Source organism: Centrocercus urophasianus, unplaced genomic scaffold, assembly GCF_019232065.1.
Source record: "Centrocercus urophasianus isolate 14NV4802_14NV808 unplaced genomic scaffold, USGS_Curo_1.0 seq_59, whole genome shotgun sequence".
NCBI classification, from domain to species: Eukaryota; Metazoa; Chordata; class Aves; order Galliformes; family Phasianidae; genus Centrocercus; species Centrocercus urophasianus.
In genome coordinates this window covers 469,955-495,232 of record NW_024885188.1, presented here as the reverse complement: position 1 = coordinate 495,232, position 25,278 = coordinate 469,955, and the positions used below count along the sequence as shown (strand labels likewise).

At 42.1% G+C, this 25,278-nt stretch overlaps 1 protein-coding gene across 3 annotated transcripts in view; it reads right to left on the bottom strand.

The window, feature by feature from the left end:
• Positions 1-25,278, bottom strand: part of CERS4 (ceramide synthase 4) — a 64,103-nt gene that overhangs the window by 30,979 nt on the left and 7,846 nt on the right. For all 3 annotated transcript variants that reach the window (XM_042836328.1, XM_042836326.1, XM_042836327.1), the window contains exons 2-3: positions 24,093-24,147; positions 6,774-6,947 (exon numbers count right to left, since the gene is read on the bottom strand). In XM_042836328.1, coding sequence (XP_042692262.1) covers positions 6,774-6,947; positions 24,093-24,112 — 194 coding nt within the window. In that variant the 5' untranslated portion in view covers positions 24,113-24,147. The remainder of the gene's footprint in view (positions 1-6,773; positions 6,948-24,092; positions 24,148-25,278) is intronic.

The window sequence follows — 25,278 nt, the reverse complement described above, 5'->3', positions numbered from 1 at the left end:
GACAGTTCTGCTGATCACAGCCCTCTGAGATCTGCTGGTTAGCCAGTTCTCAATCCATCTCACTGTCCACTCATCTACCCCACCTTTTAAGCTTCATTACAAGGATGTTACATGAGATGGTGTCAAAAGCCTTGCTGAAGTCAAGGTATACAACATTCACTGCCCTCCCCTCATCTACCCAGCTGGTCATGGTACCACAGAAGGCAACCAGGTTGGTCAAGCATGGTGAAACAATGTTGACTACATCTGCCAAACTTATTTTCTTCCACTTGCTTGGAGATGGAACCCAGAAAAAGCCACTCCACCACCTTCCCAGGAACAGAGGTGAGGCCAAGAGGACTGCAGTTTCCCAGGAGGTCATCTTCTGGAGCTTAAAGCTCCACTGAGTATTTAATTATTTTAATTAATTTTAATTATTTTAAGGAAGACATTCATCAGTGTCCTTCACCCTTGGTTCCCCACTGCTTCTGGCTCTCAGCAATACACCCGTGAGGATCTAAGTGTTCAGGAACCTCAAATGTTATTTTCATTAGCATTACCTTTCTGGCTTGTAAGTGTCTACATTCTGTAAGAAAGTTCAGGATAGAAAACCCAGAGTAAATTTATTTCTAAGTCCTATGGAAAGGTAGAAAATGAGAACTGGAGGAGATAGCCTAAAAAAAAGTCTGTTCTGCAACATCTCCAGACTCAGAGAATGAGGTTCATACTCACTACCCACAAAACCTTGGTGACATTTTGGCTACAGAAAGAGCAACAAGCAGAAGCAAAGCTAAGCTTCCATTCAAAATGAGCAGTAGGATGCGCCATATCCAGCCATGTCCATTACAGGCTGGAAACAACTTGAAACATTTTAATAATGCAGAAATAGTGCTTGAAATCTCCTCCTGAAATATCTTCAGTGCAACCCAACTCTGCACAAAAATAGCAGCTCCCATGCTTTCCTGTTTCATTCGTTCTGGCAACCATGAATGATACTGCTACCATCCCCCTGCCCAGGGCAGAGCAGCAATCGCTAGCATCACTAGCATCACTGGCAGCAATTCTTTGCTTTCCTGCTCTTAGGAGTTACACGATAACACTTCTCCCACTCTACAAAAGAACACTGCTCTTGGGAAGATCAAATTGCTACTGCTTAGTAAAGACATTCTGCAAACAGGCAATGATAAGCACTTTTAAAGACATCAATGCAGTTGACGGAGTTATATTTAAATGAGAGCTGAATTATTACCAATGCTATACAGTCCAAATTAAATTGATACAAACGTATGAAGTGCACTTGTATACACACAAACAGGTATGCACTTATATAGTATAGATAATTTATTTAAGCTGATTTTAGTTAACTTGAATGAGAATCAATGGCTCCATGATTTCATGAAGATTTTTAAAGTTTAAAGTAATTTTTGAGTCTTTTATTTTTGTACTGGTGACAACTAGAAACCTGAGATTCCTCAGGATTTTGTTCAGTCAGAATGCTTTGATTTTGATGTGTACTGTTTAATGATCGTTATTTGTGTAGCACCTGAATACACCCAAGTTGCCAGTCCAAGTAGAAACTAATGGACAGAAAAAGCAAATTTAGACTGAAGTATTCTCACATCATAACATCTACAGTGGGTCTGAAGAAAGCTCTGTGCAATTCTGAGCCTATTTTAGCTCCTAGTTTCCTTCAGAAAATTGTTTCACAATTCAGAATTTCAGTGTCTGTACTTGTGCCTGAAAATTGATGTTGCCACATCACCAAGAATCTTGAATCGCTTTGTAATATGTAAGGTTTGTGTTTTATCCTATCGTTTTCTCCTATTAAAAGCTTTTTTCACCATTCACTAGAACTGTTCTTTTATCATCCAAAATTTAGCTAAGAGGCACTCATCTTCCCCTTTGTGCAAAGGAAGCACAAAGGTCTTGAGGAAATGTTAATGTCATAAGCTCCAAAATCATCAAGTTTTTCCCATATAGTTAAGAAAAGAGTCACTGAGACAGCTCTAAACTACAGCTGCAGGGAGATACAAAACACCTGAAACAATCACAATGCATCTAAGACCCTGGCCTTTAAATGCAACTACAGGAAGTTATGAGTGATGTCGGGACACTACAGTTTGAGTATTGGATACAAAGACTCAAAATCAACCTTTGAGCACCAGTGTCCTGTACGAAAACATGGACAGGAGCACAGAAAAGGACAATATAATAGGCAGTGACATAGGACACTTGCCAGCTCAGCATCCTACTTTCACATGTATGATATATTCACCAGTATACAGAATTGTGCTAAGGCTCAGAAGCATCCACCTAGACCTGAGCTTGTGCAGAAATCTGTAAAAAGCAGAGCCTGCTGGGCTGCCAATTATCACAAAAAGGTGGGGTATAAGTACGTCACAGTGCCCAATAAACTAGCATTGGCTGAAAGAGACCTCTGGATTTCTCCAGTCCAATGTCCTGCTCAAAGGGAGACCATTGCTAACATCTAATCAGGACAATAGAGGTTTCAACATGAAGTCTTGGAAACGCACCATAGCTAAGTCTTGAGGACACCAAGTACAGAGATTCTCCATGTCTCTGGTGACATGTCCCAGGCCTGCACCATCCTCCCAGGAATGAAGTTCTTCCTAAAGCCCAAAATGAATCTTCCAGGTTGCTGTTTCTTGACTTTGTCATTTGTTGTACCACTTGACGCCACCAAGGGAAAAGTTCTGTTAAGGCACACAGATGTTTAAAATCTGGCTCCAAATTACGGGTCCAGAACACACTTCATATGTACAAGCACAATCAGAAGAACTGAAGAGGTTCTCGAGTTTTAGCTCCTCTCCTGTGTCAGTACAGAACTACTTACCTCCCCCAACAGCTGGAAATGGCCTGAAGTTGCTCCAGGGGAGGTGCAGCTTAGATATCAGGAAGCATTTATTTATAATAAATTAATTTTCATTTATTTGTACACTCAGAACAAATGGTGAGGCACTGGAACAGGCTGCCCAGGAAGTCTTCAAGAAACATGGAGATGTGGCAGTGAGTGCCATGGCCGAGAGTGTCACCGGTGGGGGTTGCTGGTTGGACAGGATGATCTTATTGGTCTGTCCAACCTCAACAACTCTGTGGTTCTCTGACCTGCCTCAGTACTGTGGCACATGGAGACAAACAGCACTGTATGCTGCTCACCAGCCCTGAACACCCCCTATTTTCCCACCTTACCCAGATCACAGCAGCTCAGAGAGGAGTTGCTTCACAAAGTGTTTTTTCCTCCAGGGTTGCACTCACAGTGTCCTCAGCTCTCCCAGGCCCCACCCAGCTCCTCCACTTCCCACAGCCACCACCTAATCCACTCAACAACTGGCTGTTGGATGTTTTTGTCACAGTTTATCCAAGTTCAGCCCATACATGCCAAGGAGAGGAAAAGAAAAAACACTCCAGGTAGCAGCAGGTAGAAAAACTCCCAAGGTATGAACTCCAAAACCATAAGATGGTACCATTAAAAAATGCCAAGCAAGGCATCCAACGCAGCTGCTGAAATACGGCTCACAGAACCTCCTCTGGGCTTCTCTTGCCTCTTCAGAATTTTCTTGGAATTCTGACAGAGCATTTCTGAAATCCAGAGCAGGAACCACCAGAAACAGAGAGCATACTCAAACAAAAGAAATGCTTTACACCGGATGCACAGTTACAAGTCATAAGGGTAGAATAAATTGACAGAGGCCAAGGGAAAGCCATTTAAACCAATCTTGTAGCTTATTTATGTTCTCCAAACTCACATTTTGATCCACAAACATGCAAAGCTACAGAGTCAGAGCCATCTGCACGGAAAGTGAAAAATAATACGCATCCTTTCAGCCTGCTTTTCTCCAAACTCTGCCAATGAGCCTAAACCATCCTAGCCCACCTGTGCAACGTAACTGAAAGACAGTGGGCTTGATTCACACTAAGGGAGGCTTTCTTTTCCAGGATGAATTGACTGTGAAACAGTAATGATTTAAGAATGTGAAAATTTCCTGCTGAAATAAATGCCTGTAGAGAGTTAGGACAAACAAGAATATGGCTCAGAACATTAGCTTGTAATTTGCATAGGTAAGATAGTGGCATGATTACAGGTTTCCTGGACTTGTAAAATGAGATATTATCTTTTAAAGGGTGTGGCAAGAAGCTTTTATTTAATGAAGTTTGTGAATTAAAACAGCTTTAAAATGCATGAGCAGGCCTAGGCCCATGGAAACCCTCCCAGCTGACGCAGTGTTTGGATAGTAAAGAAAAAAAATCTTTTTATCTGGTTGGAGGTATCTTAAAGGAGACAAAAGATATTCAGGCAGACTAGGACCAATGTGGCAGGAGGAAGAGGAATACAAAGACGCAAAAGCACTGAACTGTTAGAGCTGGAAGGGGCCTCAGGATACCACGCAGCCCAGCTCTGCAGCTCAGGCTGAGGTGGCGAGAGCAGGCTGCTGAGCGGGCAGCGGGGCTTTGAGTTTCTCCACAGAAGAGTGTTCCCTTCCTGTGCGACCTGTCCCAATATCTGACCACCCTTGCAGTAAAAAAGTGTTTTCTTATATTCAGATGGGATATCATGTGTTTTAGTTTGTGTTCAGTGCCTCTTCTTGTCCTGCCACTAGGCATCACTGAGCAGAGTCTGGCTCCTCTGTCTTCACGAGCCCAGAATGGGGCAATTCTGGTCAATGCAGAACATGGAGGTTGATATCTAGCTTCACTCTCCAAGCATGTCTAAGTGGCCAACTGAGATCACCTACCTAAAGAAGACTACAGGTCAGCAAGGAAGAAATGTGATTGACTTCTCTTTTAATGGTTGCTGACAGCAGCTTGGTTCAAACATGAGTGGAGGTAAGTGAGACACCTATGTCCTCAGGTAAGCGGATGATAAAAACAACACAATTTATGGAATGCACCCTAAACATATTCTTTACAAACAATTCCAAGTATCATCATAAAAAGATTCTTTAAATAATCATTCATGCATTTGGTTTTAATAACACTCTACTTGAATGCCAGTACTTTTACATAAAAACATTCTCACAACAGAATTTAGAATCTACTTCAAAGAACTTTTCCATTATGTCCTCGTGTCACAAAAAATCCAGAGAAGAAATCTGTTACTAGCCTACAGAGAGGTCTATTTCCATTTTCTTGTGCACTCTTTTTTGATTTTTAATTTTAATTTTTTTATTTTTTTTCCTAAAAACCACCACCACCATCTTTGACTAAACTATGTAGGTTGCTCCAAAAGTAATGCCTCCCATTTATTTCCATGGACACTACAACAGTTACAGACAGCACAATAGCTCTATTTGATAGAGCACGTTCTCAGCTACGTAACACTGTTTCTCAACATGGTCACCACCTTTAGCTGTGCCTTTCTGCCAACAATGTTTGCAAGCTGCACTCACACAAATCTTCAACGGCAGAGGTGACCCACCTCAATGCCTCCACTGCTGAAATGCACCACCTGTCCCTCACTGTGCTCACATCCACTGTTTGGTCTCCATAAATGTTGATGAACATCAGTGTGTATCATTTTTTCCTCATGGAGGAATTCAATTCACCCCCCTTGCTTCATCCACTTCCATGTCAGACACCATTCTGTCAGACTGCCCTTGTCCTGCTATCCGTCACATGGTAATGGGATGTTGGTGGGGAGGTTCAACCTCTACTGCCATCCCACCACCATCCTTTTCTCATGTTGTGGGCCAACATAATAAACTAGAAAGCATTATTTCTGGAGCAGCCATCGTCCCTTAAAGGAACCCTCTTCAGACAGCAGGTAGGAATAGGATTTCTTCAATCCAGCAAAGACTATTTTAAGTAATTTTCAAAATCATGAAGGCGGATTTATTCTGCAGCCTTGACAGTTGATGACACTATGGTAACTTTCAGTTGATCTGCATACAAATTACATCACACCAACACTAAACAATGGCTAAACTGCCTATATCAATAGCACCAGTTGAGGACCTTCATGAAACCCACCCAGCAAACACTGGGAGATTTCAAGCTGTGCCTCTGCCATAATTCCCAAATTTTCTTCCCTGAAGGGTAAAATTTCCAAATGGCTCCGGCCAAAAAGATCCTAAAACCACAGCAACTCTTGTGTTGTTACTGGAAGACTGCAAAAAGCAGCCACAAAGCAGGGGAAGAGGAGGAGAGATTCTGGCAGCCCAGCACTGTAAGTGGCTCCAGCAGGCCCTGACCTGGAGAAAGCAGCCACAATTCTCCCTGCATGGTGCTCCGAAGGAAATTACACTCCTGAATCCTGAACTGTGGTGAGTGAAATGCATATGTTCATGTGGCTATGCAGTGCTGGTTCTGAGGGCACAAGCTTATGTTAATGCATATTATTTAGGCTGCCCTGTCCGGTGAGATATCCCAGATCCTCACTTTCTGAGATAGAGGGCACCTAAATGTATTTAGGAAGTCTAAACACTATTTCCACTTCACTTGACCCAGAAACAGCCAGCAATGTACAACAGAAACAGTATGTCTGCATTTTGAAGCACAAGCACAAACTAATACCAGGGCTTACCTGTTTTAAGTGTAGGAAGTTACACTGCTTATAATTAGATCTTAAGGGTAAATGCTCTATATTCAACATGCTTCTTTAGTAAATAAATACAGCTGCAAAGTAAGACCTAAAATATCTGTCTCAGCAGAATTTATGATCTGATGTTTCTGTGGTTCTCTTCAATCGTGCACTGGTCCAGACAACAGAGCCACGTTTTGGACCTGCAATGATGCTGTTACCCCCAAAACACCCCAAACATCACTAAAGAACTTACCTTTCAAAGACACATCGAATGACAACCAGGATTAAGGCAAAAGGGATGCTGAGCAGGAGATCACGAGGCTTAGGGTAGTGGATGTCTTCAGACTCCTTCATGTCCTCCCATGTAATTCCTGGGGGGAGCCAGAACTCGTGCTGCCATAGCCATTCATTCAAAGAGTGTGCCATCCTGGAAGGAAAAGAGACCAGAGTACACTGAGGATGCACAGCACACAGCAAACCTGTCAGCACAAGCATGTGAGCCAGAGAAAGGATTACACCCTAGCTGAGGTAGCATCTGGCTATGAAGGCAGGTGTGGAACACCTCAGTGCCCAAGGGACCGATAAACTACTCACAGATTTTTATCAGGTGCTCAGTGATTGCAGATTCCTGGCAAGGAAAAGGAAGGAAAAAAAAAAAAAGAAAGCTAAAATGGGATTAAGTGTCTCAAAATTCAACAGAACACTGGTGTAATCCTCAGCAAGATCTATCAGGAAGTTTTAAGTCTAATGCTGCAACTTCACAGGCAAAACAGAGTCCCTTCTACAGGAATGACAGCTTGGTGAAGATATGCTCCCAGGCTGGCTACCAGCACCCCTCTATATCTACATATCCTTACCTTTTAGTCTTCTCCTCAATATGTACATATCTGTACCATCTAGCCTTTGATCTTTTGTATTTATTTGCTTCTATTTACACACTGCAATTTCACTCTGTGTGTGTGAGCACTCTAATTACTATTATTTTGAGGCTTGCCCTTAAAAAAGGAAGAAGAAAAAAAGAGAAGCTTATCTTCTGCTTTACATGATTGAGGAAAGTATGTCCAATTTCAGTGGTAAGCTGGATTCCCAGTGTATAAAGACCATGACTGAAAGTGTTATTTACATACACTATCAGAGAGTTTAACAGCATAAAAGGCAGCGAAATGGGTGTAATGAAGCATTCAGCATGAAAATATCACTGCTAGATAATTCTAGCTCATTCACAAATATGAGTGGTTTTGCCCTCAAATAGAGGCTGCTCATTCTAACTAGTAACAAAACAGAGAACACAAGTTCTGAATGTGTCAAACAAACTCTGCGTAGGTAAGGAATAAGAGGGAAGGCATGGGAATGAGATGCCCATTGAGATTATTTGAAGAGCACACAGGAAATGCCCTGTTAGGAAACCAACAGAAAAAGCATGTAATTTGAGTGTCAGACCTGATAATCATAAAACATCTGATCCAGAGGAGGACCAAACTCTGGCCCATTTTCTGCAAGAAGTGCATAACTGGTTGAAAATGAATCATAAATTTGACTTTGAAGACATCTTCAATTCGAGAACAGATGCTTTGTTAGCTAAAATGAAGATCAGGCTTATTCCAGAATTTTGCAGAGTCTGATGGATACCATCTGAAGCACAAACTCTCTTCTTGATTTGGACTTTATTATTGGAGAGATCAGCAGGGAGGAACAATGATGTTTAACATGAGCAAGCGTAGAGTCCAGCTCTTGGGGAGGAATACTCACATGCATCTGTACAGGTTAGGGGATGACCTGCTGGAGGCGATCGCTGCACAGCAGGACCTGGGGGTCCTGGTGGACAACAGGTTGGCCATGAGCCAGCAGAAGGCTAAGGGGATCCTGGGATGCAATAAAAAGAGCATGGCCAGAAGGGCAAGGGAGGTGGTTCTTTCCTCTGCTCTGCCCTGGGGAGGCCACATTCAGATTAATGTGTCCAGTTCTGGGCTCCCAAGTTCTAAAAAGACAGGAATCTCTTCAAAGGAGTCCAGTGGAGGGCCACAAAGACGATGAAGGACCAGGAGCATCTCCCATATGAGAAGAAGCCAAGTAACACGGGGCTATTTAGCCTGGGGAAAAGACTAAGGGGGATATCCGATCAATGTTTATAAACGTCTGAAGGCAGGTGGGAGGCTAATGGATGAGGTCAGGCTCTTCTTGGTGGTGCACAAGGAGTAATGGCCCAAAACTTGACTATGGGAAGTTCTGTACTAACACATGAAAGAACTTCTTTATAGCAAGGGTGATGCAGCACAGGAACAGGCTGCCCATATTGCTGGGGAATATCTCTATGGAGATATTCAAGACCCGTCTGGATGCCCACCTGAGCCACCTACTGTAGGGAACTGCTTTAGCAAAGGGTTGGACCAATTGATCTCTTAAGGTCTCTTGCAATCCCTGCAATGCTGTGATTCATCTCAACGTGCCTTTTGATCTCATCATAACAGGGAAGAACTGGACCCCATTGCTTCACATTTGACTCTCATTTTTCCTGAAGTATTCACAGTCAATTCACCATGATGACAAAGCTGAATATGAGAATATTTGACATAAAGTGAATGCAGATTTTCTGAGCATTTAAGATATGCAAAGCAGGAAAACGCTTTTCCCTTTCCAACAAAGGAAAAAAAAAACATACTAAAAATGCATTCTTCTTCATGCATTTCCTCATTTCAGCATGTGATATCTAGATAGACAGCACAGAAATAACTCCTAAAAATCAAGAGCCTGATATACTGTAGAACTGTATACAAAAGTATGACGGCTGCTCCAAAAGTAATGCCTCCTAATTTATGATGTCAACCCACAACACCAGAGGCAGATGTTGGTGGGATGGCAGTAGAGTTTGAACCTTCCCACCCATTAAATTTTGTTGCCGTGTGGCAGATGGCAGCAGAGGGACAGTCTGACAAAATGGAATCTGACATGGAAATGTGCATGAAGCAAAGGAGTGGAACTGAATTCCTCCATGTGGAAAAAAAGGCACCCGCTCTTATTCATGGATGCTTGCTGAATACTTATGGGGACCAACCATTGGATGTGACACAGTGAGGGACAGGAGAGGCATTTCAGCAGTGGCAACAGAGATATGAAAGACAAGCCATGTGCTAGATGGCCATGAAGATTTTGACAAGTACAGCGTGAAGCTCTTGTTCCTTGATGGCAAAAATGCACAGCTAATGGTGGTGACTATTGTCTTGTTTTGTAGCTGAGAATTTGTTCTATCAAATAATGTTATTGTGCCCTTTCATCTCTTTCAGTTTCCAAGGAAATAAATAGGAAGCATTATTTTCACAGCAATCTACTTAGTAACAGTTAAAGCCACAAGAATAATATTCATCCTTGCTCCAGCACCCAACTTCACTAACTCTGAAAAGAAAACCCAATTCTTCACCTGATTCCAGTTTGACAATAATCACAGCATTTTCTTCTTTCTGGTGCAGCTTTTGGGACTCTGGGAACTGCTGTTTTGCTCCCATTTCCAGGCTGTTATTCATTCTTTCTGTTACCCCTTCTATCAGTGCAATGTCTGGATAAAGACCACTGACACATAAAATGAAGATAACATCTGTTTTAAGAGCCTAACAATCAAGATGTAACAGATTTTAAGTCGCCTGCCAAATCTGGCCTGGACTTCCCGGAGAGTTGGGCAGAGAAGAACCCTAGGAAGTTCAACAACAGCAAGTGCAGAGCCCTGCGTCTGGGAGGAATAACTACACGCATCAGTACAAGAAGACCTGGGTGTCCTGGTAACCAAGAGGTGACCACGCACCAGCAGTGCGCTGTGGTGGCCAAGAAGCCAATGGGACCCTGGGGTGCATTGCACAGAGCGTGGCCAGCAGGGCAAGGGAGGTGCTGCTCCCCTCTGCTCTGCTCTGGGGAAGCACAGCTGGAGCACTGCGCCCAGTGCGGGGCTCCTCACTTCAAAAAAGACAGGGAACTGCTGGAGAGAGCGCAGTGGAGGGCTGCAGAGATGGGGGGGCACAGAGCATCTCCTGGTGGGGAAACTGAGAGCCGTGGGGCTGCTTGCCTGGAAAACAGAAGGCTGAGAGGGACCTGATCAGTGCTGACCAATATCTGAAGGATGGGGGTTAAGTGGATGGAGCCAGGCTCTGTTCAGCCATGCCTGGTGACAGAACAAGGGACACTGGGCAAAACTGGAACCCAGGGAGTTTCATCCGAACATGAGGAAGAACTTCTTTACTGTGAGGCTGGCAGAGCCCTGGCACATGCTGCCCACAGAGGTGGTGGGGTCTCCTTCTCTAGAGATATTCCCCAGACGCTTTCCTATGCAGCTGCTGTAGGGAACTGCTTTGGAGAAGCCAGACTGGGGGATCTCCAGAGGTCCCTTCCAGCCCCTCTGGTTCTGAGATTCTGGGATCTTTCAAGTCTCAATAATTCTGGGGCAAAGTGCAACCTAATTTCTCCTACAATGGATGTTTTAAGTTGGGAACATCTGCTACCTGCTGCTATCCCCTTTTCTTCTGCCTTGCCTGTTGTGATTCAGCAAAGGCAACTGAAACCAGAACCATAGCAGAGTGGTGACAGGACTCACACTACATTAAAAAGAGAGAAGTGAGTTGAAGCATACATACTTTCACGCAAGATAAATCCTTTCAGACTACTCAGTAAGCATGCTGTTCATCAGTACAGCTCTGTATGGATCACACAATTGCACTAAACCAAAGAGCCAAGTTTTCAGGATGTCCTCAAGACTCCCAGATTTCTGCACAAAATCATACAGTTTCAGATCAGAAATTGTATATGTAGAAACAAATAAGGTGAGTATGGACTTAGCCAGCAATTAATTCAGTATATTGTCACTGTGAAGCATGGTGATCATTTTCCAAAACAGCTTATGCACTTCAGATAGGTAGCAAATAGCAACCAGAAAAGTAAGGTAACCTAAGCAAGGGGTTTGAACCAAAAACAGCTCTACAAGACATGAAAGACACTGATTTCAAAAGCGTTTGTAAGTCCTCTCAGCTGTTAAAAATCTCAACTGTAGTCAGAAGAAGCAATACATTGGAGAGTTTTTTCACTCTGGTATGAAACTATGAAATTTGAATTGGTCTTCTCATCCTCAACATTCATCTCCATACTTTAGCCTGAGAAGATCTCCAGCTTGCAATTAGATACTGTAACTATAAAGGACACCAAGAATACCAAAGAGAACTACAAGGAGAAATTACACTTTCTTCCTGTCCCAGCTCTTTGGAATACATTTCTTAAGTGCTACTGGGCTGTTCCACAGTGCAGATAACAGGTATGTCAGGGAAAGTTGCTGTAATAGCAATCACACAACCACAAATCCTCCCTCCAGAGTTCCGCATATCTGATAGCAGCATGGGCCTGATGGAGGACAGAAACTAACTGCTAACAGTTCTCTGTGGGGAGCATACAAAATGAGTCTTCCCATTTACTTCGGGGGAATATAGACTCAAAGCACTAAGGAAGTAAACAGCCATTATCTAATCTACTCCCATGTGCAAAACACAGTCGGGATCATCTTCCTGAAAGATTTATTTATCTCTGCAGCTATCTTTACACAGCACAAATATAGAAAAGGATAAAGGATGAAGCAACATATTTCCCTTTTTGCAATTCAGACAGGCTGAGCTCTCAAGCTGAGGCAGCTGGAAAGTTGAAGACAATGGTGTTTCTGAAATGCTCTTTGAGCATCCCCAGAAAAGCATAAACCAGTCCATTTCTTTTTGAAAAGTTCTTTAGGACTCTCAGAACATCCTGGGTAACTTTGTAATAACACTCAGGATGGAGCTCTATCTCTCCAGCTCTGATACAAGAGTCACAAAAAGACAACTTCTTTCACAGAGAAGAGTTCAGCAGGAACAAAGGAAAAAACAGCACTGCAAACACTCCCCTATATGTGACATGCAGCAGAGCAGCGTCCGGATTTCACAGACAGCAAATACCATGCTAGACGCTGAAGGAATAGCAGTAAGTTTGTAGTAAAATACATATGTGAAGATTAAATCCGAAATAGTGAAGTATCACAATTATGCCAAGGGGCATAAAGGAAGGCTCAGGCTGTAACTCAGGCTGTAACTGTGGGAAGGCACCCTACATATACACTGATAAGACTCCGGGAAGTCGACACAAAATGTCCTGAAGCAACTGTCCTGACTGGTGCACTGACATCGCTACATTTTGCCACTCTTGATTTTTTGCTTTTTAACTTGTGATAAACCTCTCCTCTGAGCTGCAGCAAACTGCAGAAATGGCTCTGCTGTGCAGATGGAATGCGCTGCAGCATCTGAGCACTGCAGAGAGCAGCACAACGGGGCTCCATGAAACCTGAGCCGAAGCTTAGTAACACTGCTATGCCTGAACCCCTCAGGGACATAGTTCTGTAGTTTCACTTTCAAAGCAGAACGGTTGGAGAAGCAGCTGGAAAGGTTACTCCTCGCCTCGTAGTTAAAACAGCCAAGCAGGTTTACCCAGACAGCATAACTGTTGCTTACATCTTCAAAGAGTTATTCTGCTGCTTCACCTGCAGAATCTATTCCCAGGCTAAGCATTAATACCCAAGTGCATGATACTCATATAACTTTGCGTATGTGAAATAGGAGTGAGAGAGAGAGAAACAAGTCTTCTTAAAGAACTAGGTAATTACAATGTATAAATAATATAAATGTCCATAATAATAAATACAAAATATGCCAGAGTTTTTAATTTGCTTTTTGACTCATCAGCATTCCCTCCCTCAACCATTTTGCTCGTCTTAATGTCTCCACAGCACTCACTGGGAACACAGATGTGGCAGTGATTCAGGTCTCTGCTGTTGCAATTCTTACCCCACAGCAGAGAACTTCCAACACCTTTCCAAGTTTCAATATGCAACTCACTAATCGCCTTCCTCCTCTCCTCCACATGAGGAAGCGTTTAGATTTAGGAACATCCCAGCCTGCGTTCAGCCACTTTCTGCTTTTTGCTACGACAGGCAACAACCTTCTTACAGAAGGGTACCATACTAGAGGTTTTTGCAGCAATCACTTACATTGAAAACCATTCCTAAACTTCATCCTCGGTGCGTACTAATCTATAATCAAGAATGTGAATGCCATTTGCTTTTGTATCAGCACAGGTTCTTACTGTTCATAGATGAGCAGTACTCTTCTCTCATCCTTCATTTGTCCCAGCTAAACAAGTATGTGACTTCTAATTATCTCCTAACATAATGAGCCACAGCTGAAGAAACAGAAAATCTCTCTTTGCACGTTCTTCCATTCATGGCTACACTGTGAACAAAACTTCTGAGGGAAGCGTCTACCTTTAACATCACCATTTTTAATATAAATGTATGTTATTAGCTCCCACATTCACAACCCTTCCCTTCACCTGATTCCTCTGACTCGGCCTAGGAAGGCCTTCCAGTTCTCCATCACACCACAGGCGGTCCGTTGTCCAAAGATGGATTAGCCGAGTTGTGTGGATAATGCCACAGACAGAAACATCCACAAAGCGCCTCTGGGCCGGGCACAAGTCTGCCAAGCCTAATTAGCGTAAGTGTATCATTATGCTAACTACCTCACTGCCAGAACCAGCTCAGGTATTCCTGCAGCAGACTTCCTGGTGGAGCCAGTTTTCCCAGGATTTAATTAACCACCAGCAGCACAGAAGTGCCACAGGGGAAATTATTAATTAATGTGGAATCACACCCCCATGTGGATGCAGTTACATTGCTTCTGAATTCAAATCGCTTTATGTTTGTTGGTGTTTTCTTTTTGTTGGTGGAGTTTTCTTGTTTTACTTTTGTTTGTTTTTTGTTCTTTTTTTTGCATGAGGCTACAGCTGAAATAACTAAAACCAAAAAATGCATCTCAAATCTTGATAATTTGAGAGTAGATTCAAGAGTGCCCCAAAAAATCATCAATTTTCTGGTTTACTTGTGGCTGTCTTCAGTTGACATAAATACATTTTTTGCCAATTTCCAAATAGAATGTATGGAATTGCAACCCAAAATTCAATCTTGTCTCTTTATCAGATGTTTAAAAGCCCTCTCCTAGCAGGGAGAAATCTCCCTCCCTTCACAGACATGCCTTATTCAGGTCATTGCTTTTTAGCAGTATGTACATCTGTGAGCAGCTGTTTCCAAGAGTGAAGCACAGGAAGAGTAAAACTTCATCAGAAATCTCTAACAAACACCTCAAGACCTCAGTCATTGCAGCCCCTTCCACTGACCCAAACTGATGCGCTACTTTCACAAAAACAAGGTCAAATATCCCACTAGCTTTATGCTGCTGTTGTTGACTATATGTTTTAATTAAAAAAAAATGTCTTGTTACTTTAATACATTAACTATATAATGTATTTTATGAGGGCTGCTCCAAAAGTAGTGCCTCCTATTTCCTCATGTTGGCCCATGACATCAGAGGCAGATGTTGGGGGGACGGCAGTAGAGGTTGAACCTTCCCACCAGTATCCGTTACATTTTGTTGCTGTGTGACAGATGGCAGCAGAGGGGCAGTCTGACAAAATGGGTCTGATGTGCAAGTGCAGATGGAGCAAGGGGGTGGAGCCGAATTCCCTCACGCAGAAAGAATAGCACCCATTGACATTCATTGACACTTGCTGAACGTTTACAGAGACCAACCAGTGGATGCAGCACACCGCGGGGGGTGGCATGCTTCAGCAGCACTGACAGCAACAGAGGTGCAGACTGTTACAAGCACGGCACGCACCTCTTGTTCTCTGCTGGAATGCACAGCTACTGGTGGTCACTACGTTAAGAAACAGAGTTTTGCAGATGAGAACTTGCTGTATCAAATAGCGTTACTGTGCTCCTTGTATCTGTTGTAGTTTCCATGGAAATAAACAGGAGTCATTACTTTTGGAGTGGCACACATACACTTGGTCCAAGACAATTCCTGTTCACTCAGTGCAGCCCAGGCAAGCCAAGAGGTTGGACACCCTAATGGTTAGGTTGTAGAAACAGAGTCCTACTTAAATTTATAAAGGTTCCCTGTTACTTTAAATTCTCAGAGCCACTGTATTCCAGCCCTGCACTTGTCCTTATTTTTTGATTTAAGGTTATCACTGTATGTTATGCACTTGAATCTTTAACTAAGAAATCAATGATTCAGATACTATCTTCATCAGTTCCCTCGCAATAGCTTTCCTAGACAGCTTCTGACCTAATTCATACCTCCCATAATCCTGATGTCTTTCACTGCAGCTAAAACTGCTTGTTAGAATTGTGTGAGTTGCAAGTTCAAACATGAAATGTACTGCAGTTCTCTCACAGAGAAATAAATAATTTTAACAAAGTAAGCTCAGTTTAACATGACAAAGGCTATTTTCTTTGCATGCACTTAACCTTGTCTTCATCTCAGTATCCAGGCTTTTTTGCCCTCTCCAGTCTTTCCTGTAAAAACATTATATTGTGGTCACATTAAGACCACAAACTGGGATTGAGTTGGTGGGATGATTTTCCATCATGTACCATGTATTGTCACTGCGGTAAAATGTACAGATTAAAAAAAAGATCTTTGCCCCCAAATTCTTAAGTTACATGTACCATTATTTTCAGAATGCTAAGACAGAGATTATCCAATTCCAGTCACTTGAAGGGAATGCATTAGCCTTTCCAAATTTCATCCCAGCTTCCATATGCTCATTTCCATCTCCTCATCCCTGGGGATATATCTGCCCTCTGATCTCACCTTATCAATATTTCCTTTGCCTGATATCACTCTCATTCCTTATTTCTGTGTTAGTTTTTCCCCACTTCAATTTTAAGACTTTCTTATCCATCACACAAATTTAACCACAGACAGCCAGTGACTAAGGAACACAGCTGAAATTTATCAGTTAAGAAAAATGCCTTTCTAAGAATGTCCTTTGATAGCAAAAAGCATTCAAACCTTGTAGTAGCACTCCGTTGTCTCTTAGCCTTCAGTCTCTTGGTCTGCCTTCTCCTCATTTTGTCAAAGTCACTTTCCTCAGAAAAACACCACCCTATACACCTCTTTCAACTTCTCCTGGAGGTGTATAGTGGGTCTGCTTACTTTGGCTGTAGCCAATACAGAACCTCCAATCACATGAGTGGCTTCTGGTACTGGATTCTGGATTCTTGGGCACAGACAATTGTTTTCTGCAGCTAGTTCTGCTTTATTTCTCCTCTGTTCCCCAGCTTTCTCATCTTTCTCTCTTGTGATTCTTGTCCTCAAGTTATGGCATAATCTCCACTTCGTTTTTGTGTGAGATAGGACTTTGTCAACCCACTGTCAACCCATTCTAGTGATGAAAAAGAATCTTTTTCCATTCTGTATTTTCAGCACTAAGTTCTCCCAGCCTCACCCTCCTCACCCAGACTTTGTTCTCCACATCCTGTCCTCTGGAAGCTGGCTGTAAACTTGAAATGATTTATACAGCATTGCCTCTCCACCAGTGACTGCTTATCCTCAGCTTCCTGGCTTCCAGATGTTATCACTTTATTCTACCAGTCGATATTTCCTACCAAGTCATCTCATACAATAATAAATTCATTTTGCAATTCATCATTTTCAATGGAATGTGACTATTTGTTTACTTCCACTACTAGTCCAGCAGAAGCTTGATTCTTCACTCCTAGTTTTAAAAGCAGAATCACAAAGTTTGCCTCTGCAACCAGGAAAACATCTCTTTTCAGCCCACAGAGCTGGGTTGTGCTGCTTTCCTACCTAGACTTCCCAGTTATTCACCAACTTCAGCTCTGTCCCATGCTTCAGCATGGGCTGAGCATGGGCTACTCTGTTCAAAAGAGAAAAGTTTCTTTAATATCCACTATCCCAGAAAAAGCATAAACCCCCCCCCCAAAAAATGCTGGAAGCTACAAATCAAAGCCTAGCAAAACGACAAACTTGATTAACTAGATCTTCAAGGAACAACTCTTCCTTACCCAGCATAAGTTACTCCATAACTTCCATACCTTGTGGTCTGCTCACCACCTTCTTGGCTGCTGCTCTGACTGCTGACTGCTCGACTCCCAGGTAGACTGCCAGGTCGACAGCACAGCATTCAGGTTGCCATCAGACAGGCACGTCAGAATGCAAATTACACAGCTGTTCATCCCTTCCTGAGGGGGATGGGTATGATCCTTTGATTTTACTCAGTAAAAAAATAGTGCTAGTTTTTATTGCACTAGTGTAAAACAAGGCCAAAAAAGGCAGTAAGTACCTCTGGTTTCTCCATGTCTTTGGTAAGGAGTGCTTAGAATAGTGGGTTTACATTTTTCTGAGCCTTCCATTTGCTTGCAGAAGCCCTTCACATCCCTCACTCAAGCTCAGCTTTTGCTTTCTCAATTCTTGCGAGCTTAGACAATACTTCTCTATTCCTCCTGCCCAGCCAGCCACATTTCCACCTTTTTCATACTTCCATTCTGTGTTTGAGATCCATCAAAATTTCATGTTTACCCCTTCTTGTCATCCTTGTAAGCACATTTAGAAATAGAAATATCACGGCTGTTCTCCTCCTTCAGACCCTTAAAGAAGCTTCTCTATTAAGGCTGAAGAAACTTGGGTTAAACCACAGCAGCAAATCTCAGAAACAAAGTGCTATCTCATCTGAAAAACAGCAGACAAAAGCTGAAGATCTTCAGATTCCTATGCCTCTATTATGAAATGAAATGTTCCTTTTGACCATGAGGTAGCAAACTTTGAACAAGAATATCATATTCTACCATCACTGTGTCAAAGACTACAAACCATACTCCTGCTATGTAGTAAGAACACCAGACACTGCTAGCAGCCAGGTAAGCCGATGGAGGCATCCCAAGAACCAGCTAGAATGTCCCCTCAAAGTACAGAGGCATGTATTATCACCTCTGCGTTCCTTGAAAGCTTATAAATGTAAGATGCAAGGAGGAGGAACATATAAAATCAGGTCAGCTACTTAGCAATTTCTTTATTATTATTTCTAACGCCTGTCATTTCCTCCAGCCTCTCTGCAGATTGATTGACCTGAGGAAGAAAACCAAGTCATTGGGTTCAGGCGACAGTCAGACCACATAAAGAAATCAAAAGGAAGCTTACTTCAACTTTAAGTGCTCATCTCCTTTCTCTCAATTCATCAATACCAAACAGAGCTAGGCAAAGCAAATCTTAGTAAGACCTTTTCCTTTAAACTGAGTCAGGAGACTGTGAATAACTGCCAAAAAGCCTTCTAAACAGAAATGCTATGTATCCCCAAAGACTGTACAAACAAGCAGAGATTTTGGAGGGAGAAAGGAAGAAAAAAGGAATCACACACTGTGAGAATCCACACTGAATAAGGCTGAAAACTTTAACCATGAAAAACTATTATTACAGGAAATTCTCAAAAAAAAACCCAAATCTTCCAAGGGAAAGTTCTGGCCTTCTAAGCTGAGGTCCAGCACATGGAGGCTCAGATGCAGGAGAAACAGGAACTACATTTCCATATCTTTCATATGTACCCCTGACATCTTTTCCACTGATTTTTCAACTGATTATCAATATTCCTGTTTCTGGACCTCAAAATGTTTAATTCTAACTATTAAGGTGAAAACCTGTGAAAAATAAGTAGTGGAGAGTAGGTTCAAATTTCCAAGTCTTAGGCCATACTTTAATCACATCTTCAAACTTTTTGATGCAATCATAAACGCTAGGAAATGCTCTTGCTGTATAAACCGAAATTATAATACCATTTCCAAGTGAGGAAGAGAAAGGCAGAATTAAAATACCATGCAACTTTCAATAAAGTCTTTTTCACATAAGCTCACGTAACGGCACAGTGCTTGTCCAACGTGTCACCTGATTTTCAGCCCACTCAAAGCATAAACATGCCTTATTAGTCACATGGTTCAGGTTTGACGGCCCTTTGTAGTTTCTCCTCAGGAATCAGCCTTGGCTAGGCTTTCTGCTCTGTTCCATGAGGTCCCACTGAACTCCCAAACCGCTAATCTTAGGTCAAAATGAGAGAATCTGTTGTGATAAATAAGAAAATGGAAAGACAAAGGAACAAAGCTAAAACACCAGAGTGGAATTGGATCATCTTGAATGCCAAAATAAACTAGAAAGGAGCTTATCAATCATTCCACACAAAATGAGTTTGTTTGCATGAGGCTGAAGGAAGCCTCATTACATAACAGCTTGGCACACCTACGGGTGCAGATCATGGCTTTTCACACAATCCCCACTCTCCTCCTTCATGCAGGGAACACACAGGCTTTAATTACTTTCTACCAGCTGGCTCTGAATTTCAGTATCAACAGTTCCATCAGTTTCCCAGGTTATTTGTTCCCACAAACTCCCAGGCAGCTTCAAAGCCCAAGAGAGAAAAAATGAAACATTAATTACTCTAAAATTAAGATTTTTTAAATGATAAGCTTTTAATACATTTTTATTATTATCATTCTTTAATTTCAAAACACAAAACTTACAATTTTATCTGAGATCAACGCCTACATTCCCAGTGATCACTCTGTGACCACTTCTTAATCGGTAATGCAATCTAACATGTGATAATGCTTATTAAAAATATGTATATGTATTTCAGTATCTATCAGTGCACCAACAATTCAAATGTAGAATGTAAAACTCTCAAATTCTTTCAACAGCGATTCTCCCTCTTCATTCTTCTTTTTAGAAAAGTACCCAATATCACGAGAACCTGCACCCCTGTGCTTTACCTCCTACATCAAAACACCATCACGGGCCAGTCAATTATTTACCACATTACTTCACGTTGCAGCTGCTCCGCACCATGCATCCATGCATTCCAGCTTTCTGAATGTGATGCACGATGGGATCATTTCCATGAGAAATCCCAACAAATGCACACAGAGATTCCTTACACTATTCAGCCTAGGTGGCCTTCTGTCTGTTATTAACAGTTCCTCCATAAGCAACAGCTTCTGCCTCTCTCTATTGAGTACTCCCTGTACCACACTGCAGACATGACGGGACTGTGATAGATGACACAGATGCCACATTTCTTCTATTCTGCATTCGCTCTACAATAAATACATGGATCTGCCTATAGCCATATCTGCCCTGTAGCCATCAGTTCAGCCCTGCCTGCGCCGGGACAATCACACCTGTACCGGATACAGAGCCTGAATGAGCCAACGGAGCCAAGGCCAGAGTGACAGCCACAGACATTGTGGCCTCACTGCACAAAGCAAACGTCTTCGGCTGCACTGCTGGCTCAGAGCACTGCCAGCTGAGCTCAGGGTTTATTTTTAAAATACAGATCCTCAGGGTCATTTTCTCCTTTCTTCAGTTCACCACAAATCGATGTCGTCACTGGGGGAAAACAACCTTACAAGAAGAATCCTGTAACAACCACTATTTCAGGAATTCTGAATTTATGGTTTCACTTCAGTGTTATTTCCAAATAGATAAAATCTTCTGGTCTTTTCTTTGAAAATATCAAACGTTCTCTGACATATCTTTCAGATCCCCCAGAATTAGTTGATCATTTACATACATACAAAGGCAGATGGACAATAAGGAAGGAGTTGCCCCAGAAAGCTCAGGCAGTACCCCCAGTGGGTAAAAACATTACCAAAACACAACCTGAGCAGAGCCTGTTTCCCTCCTTCAAGATTCTTATACCTTGTTTTGATGCAGAGCCCTGGCACTCGTTCTGCTGGAAGGCACATGCCATACTCGTGTCTGCTGCCATCTGCACAATAACCTCATAAACATCTGAAGAGCCTTTTGATTTTTGGAACTGACTTTTAAAGTAAAGAAACTCATAACCAGCTTCAAAAAAACCTAAATCTTTAGACTAATGGGATTACCACAGTTGATATTCTTAGACCATATTTTCTATGTTTTCAAACTAAGTCTACTCTTGCATTAACTAAAACCAAAGCATATTTTTAAAAGGAATGGAGAACATATATTGGGTCCTCAACACAGTATGCAATTATGATCAAACCATGCCAAGGTGTGCTCTGCAGCAAACACAAATACCTACAGAAATCAGCCTCAACAGAACAAACAGCCCTTAGTCTGTTTTCAAATCTGGGAAGAACAGATTCATTTCTCTTTAGCTTGAAGACCGTACCATGAAATGCCAGTGGAATTAAATATCAAATTTTGATGCAGACATCCTAAAGGCTAATTTATGCATACAACAGGGACCCACAATGAAACGAAAGCCTTTACCTCAAAGACAACAGAAGTTGAGGATATGGAACAAGGGCACTGGCATGAGGACCAGGGAGCGTAGTTCTGTCTTCCTCTTCAGAAAGTAGTGATGTGCTGGTGGAGCACACTGGGTTGCACAGCTTAGCCCTTCAATGGCAGCCTTGCAACAGACATCAGCCTAGGTAGGTAACAGCTCCTGGAACTGTCTGGTGCTGCGTAATGAAACAAGACTGCACTGCCTATGCTTTATCTCCTGCTGGGCAAGGATGCAGTGCCCTGGCCCTTGGCAGTGTTTTCTATACACTTGTTCATCAGATGTTCTCCAGATCCAGAGACAGAGCTATCTGGAACTTCTACAACACAGCCTGCAGTGCACTGCATTGCAATGCAAATAGCAGCATAAATTCTACACCTGTGATATGTTACACTACAGATGTGTATGCAATAATTAATGCATTAATTCTGTTTACTATTAAGAAATAATTATATAATCTATTTTTAAGTAAGTTCTTGTATCAGATAACAACCTCTGCTTTCCTCTTTGCCCTCAGGTGAACATACATGTGTTCTTGCTACAGCAAAGAAAGTTGGAATGGACATCAGCAGTGCAAGCAGAAGATAAGACACAGACCACAATAAACCATCCTGACACTGGAAATCTCATTACAATTTTGTTCTTATCAACAGGCTCCATTTTCACAACTGAAGCAGAGTCAGCTCAAAACTGCTCTCCCTTGTTTACATTGGATTTTAGTGTGAACCTGTTATGACACAGAAACATTTGGATGCACTCAAAGCGTTCAAATTAAAAAAGAACAAAAAACATCTATCTATCTAGAATTATGCACTCAGTTTTCAGTATTTCAGAGAACAAACATGCCAGTTAGAGCCCCTAGTACAGAAAATCAAGATGGACTATTTCTTTTGACTTACAAACGTTATTCCTTTGAAATTCTATATTCTCCCCTCTTCTAACTTCGCTTTCACCTGAATAAAGACTGAAACACAGGCAACTACAGTGAGGGAGGAAGCAGATATTTCCTTTGCAATTCTCTTAATGATTCTTTCAATTCTACAGCTAACTCAAGAGAGGGGAGGAGTGTGGGTCTCTTCTCCCGGGCAGCAAGAGATGGAACAAGAGGAAACAGCCTTGATTTGCACCAGGGGAGCTTTAGGTTGTATATCAGGAAAAAAAACTTTTTCTGAAGGGGTTGTGAAGCAGCTTTCCAGGGAAGTACACAGGTCACTTCAAAAGCAATGCCTCCTGTTTATTTCCACAGAAAATAAAGCAGCTACAAAGAACACAACCACACAATTGATAAAGCACGTTCTCAGCTACAAAAGCACTATTTTTCAACACAGTCACCACATTACCTATGCATTTTCACCAGTGATGAACAAGCTTGCATGCTGCACTTATAAAAATCTGCACAAGTGGAGGTGACCCACTGTTTCACAACTGCTATGATGGTGACATTGCTAGGAAAATATTGCCCAAGCAGTCCAACTTCTACTGCGCTCATATCAACTGTTTGGTTTCCATCCACGTTCAGCAAGTGTCAACAAATGTCAATGGGTGCTATTTTTTCCACATGGAGGAATGCAAGTTCACACCTTTGCTTCATCTGCACTTCCACATCAGACCCATCCTGTCAGACTGCCCCTCTGCTGCCATCTGTCACACAGCAAAAAAACGTAACAGGATATTGGTTGGAAGGTTCAACCTCTACTGCCATCCCACCAACATCTGCCTCTGACACCGTGGGCCAGCATAATTATAAATATAGGAGGCATTACTTTTGGAGCAGCCTTCATAGTTCAGTCACCATTCCTGGAGGTATTTAAAACACACGGAGATGCAGTGCTCATGAACGTGGCTTAGTGGTAGACCTGGCAGTGCTGGGTTAAGGGATGGACCTGATGATCTTTGAGCTCTTTTCCAACCTATATGATTCTTCGATTTTAATGGGTGGAGAGATCCACCAGCCTTGAAATGAAACTGCTGCTCTTTCCAGAGTGAATGGACTCCCCTGCTGTCTCTGGTTTTGGTAACATACAGACAGGGTAAACCAATAATGCCAACTCACCTGGGCTCCGACCTCCACCCATCCCTGAGCAGCACACCCACTTCAGTGCCACATCTCTGTACACAGCACAGACGCTCGAGAGGACACATGGGCAGTAAGGCTGGGAAAATCATTTCAGTTAGAATTCTTATTCTTTATGCTTGGGGTAATTTCACCTCGTACCAGTTCATCTGTGCTCTTCACTACCTAGCTTCAAAATCATTTGTTCTGATGAAGCAAGAGGTAGGGAAGACAAGCACAAGTGGCCTGGCAGGGTAGAAGAGTTCATTTCTCTCTACAGGAATGCAGCTCAAGCTGCTGCAGAAAACACCTCCCCTGAACTCCAAACCTTCAACTGTTACACCATACCTGGAAATTTCTAGATTCATGTCATCAAGTCCTTATTGACCTATGGAAGAGGAATCTGCAACACAAAAAAGAAAAACAAATCATAAGTATTTTACATACATGGCCCAAAGTAAATTCAACTAACTTGCATGGACCTTCAGCTTCTCAACACACAAAATGCTCTGTGTTTCTCCTGGATTTCTAATAGAAGTGAGTGGGAAGCCGATCTTTGATCTGAAAGAAACATATACAGTACATGATAGCATCAAAGATGCATTTTAGAGAGAAGATGAAGAACCTGTCTAAATTCAAGAGCCAGAAAGTAGATTTATTTCAAAAAGCTTTGCATGGATATTGCAAGATATTGCAAGAAATCTGAGTGCTTTAGAAACTGGAGTTATAATGTAGAATAAACATTTAGAAAACACTGCCAGTTTTCTTGTCTTCAGATACTATTTTGTTTTTATAAGAACTTCTCACCATCAAATATACAAAAAAGGTGTAGTCTTTATATGCAGAAGCTTCTCTGAAATCAGTTCTTCCAAAGCTTTGTAAATGATTAGAAACAAAAAAAGAAAACAGCACAATTAACAGAATTAGTAAGAAAAATGATACACTTGTCAAAGGAATTAAGAATGCATCTTCCTCTTTGAACTGCTGCCTTGAGGCAAATCTCAACGCGACATCTACATCCAGGAGAACAGCTCTTAACCAGAGGTGGAATTATCCTCATGACATGGACGCTGTTTATTACTTTTTGCTCATTCTAGAAAGTGATTTTTAGGTGAAGATCCAGGTAAAACTTGTTTGAAGACTGACATACTAACATTCACTAAGGTCTTCAAGTTTCTAGACACTCAGGCTTCTGCTCTAGCACTGCTGACTGTCTTCACTTCTACTTGCAAAGTAGTACTACTAAAAACTTGGGGCCTGAGGATTCAGAAACTTTTCAGAAACCTTTAGACAATGATCAGACTTGCATCAGCTATTTTTCCAACAAAACACCCTTTGATCTCTCTTGAAGGCATCTGTTAATGTGCTGTTACCAACACCAAAGGAGCTGTAAAAAAGAAAGTAGTTCCCCACCTGTATGGCAATGAGAGCTGTCAAAATATCCTGCTACAGATCACAGTTTATTTTCAGGTCTTCCTTTCATATTACAAGTGCTCTCAAATCCATGATACTGTAGATCAACATGTGAACCACT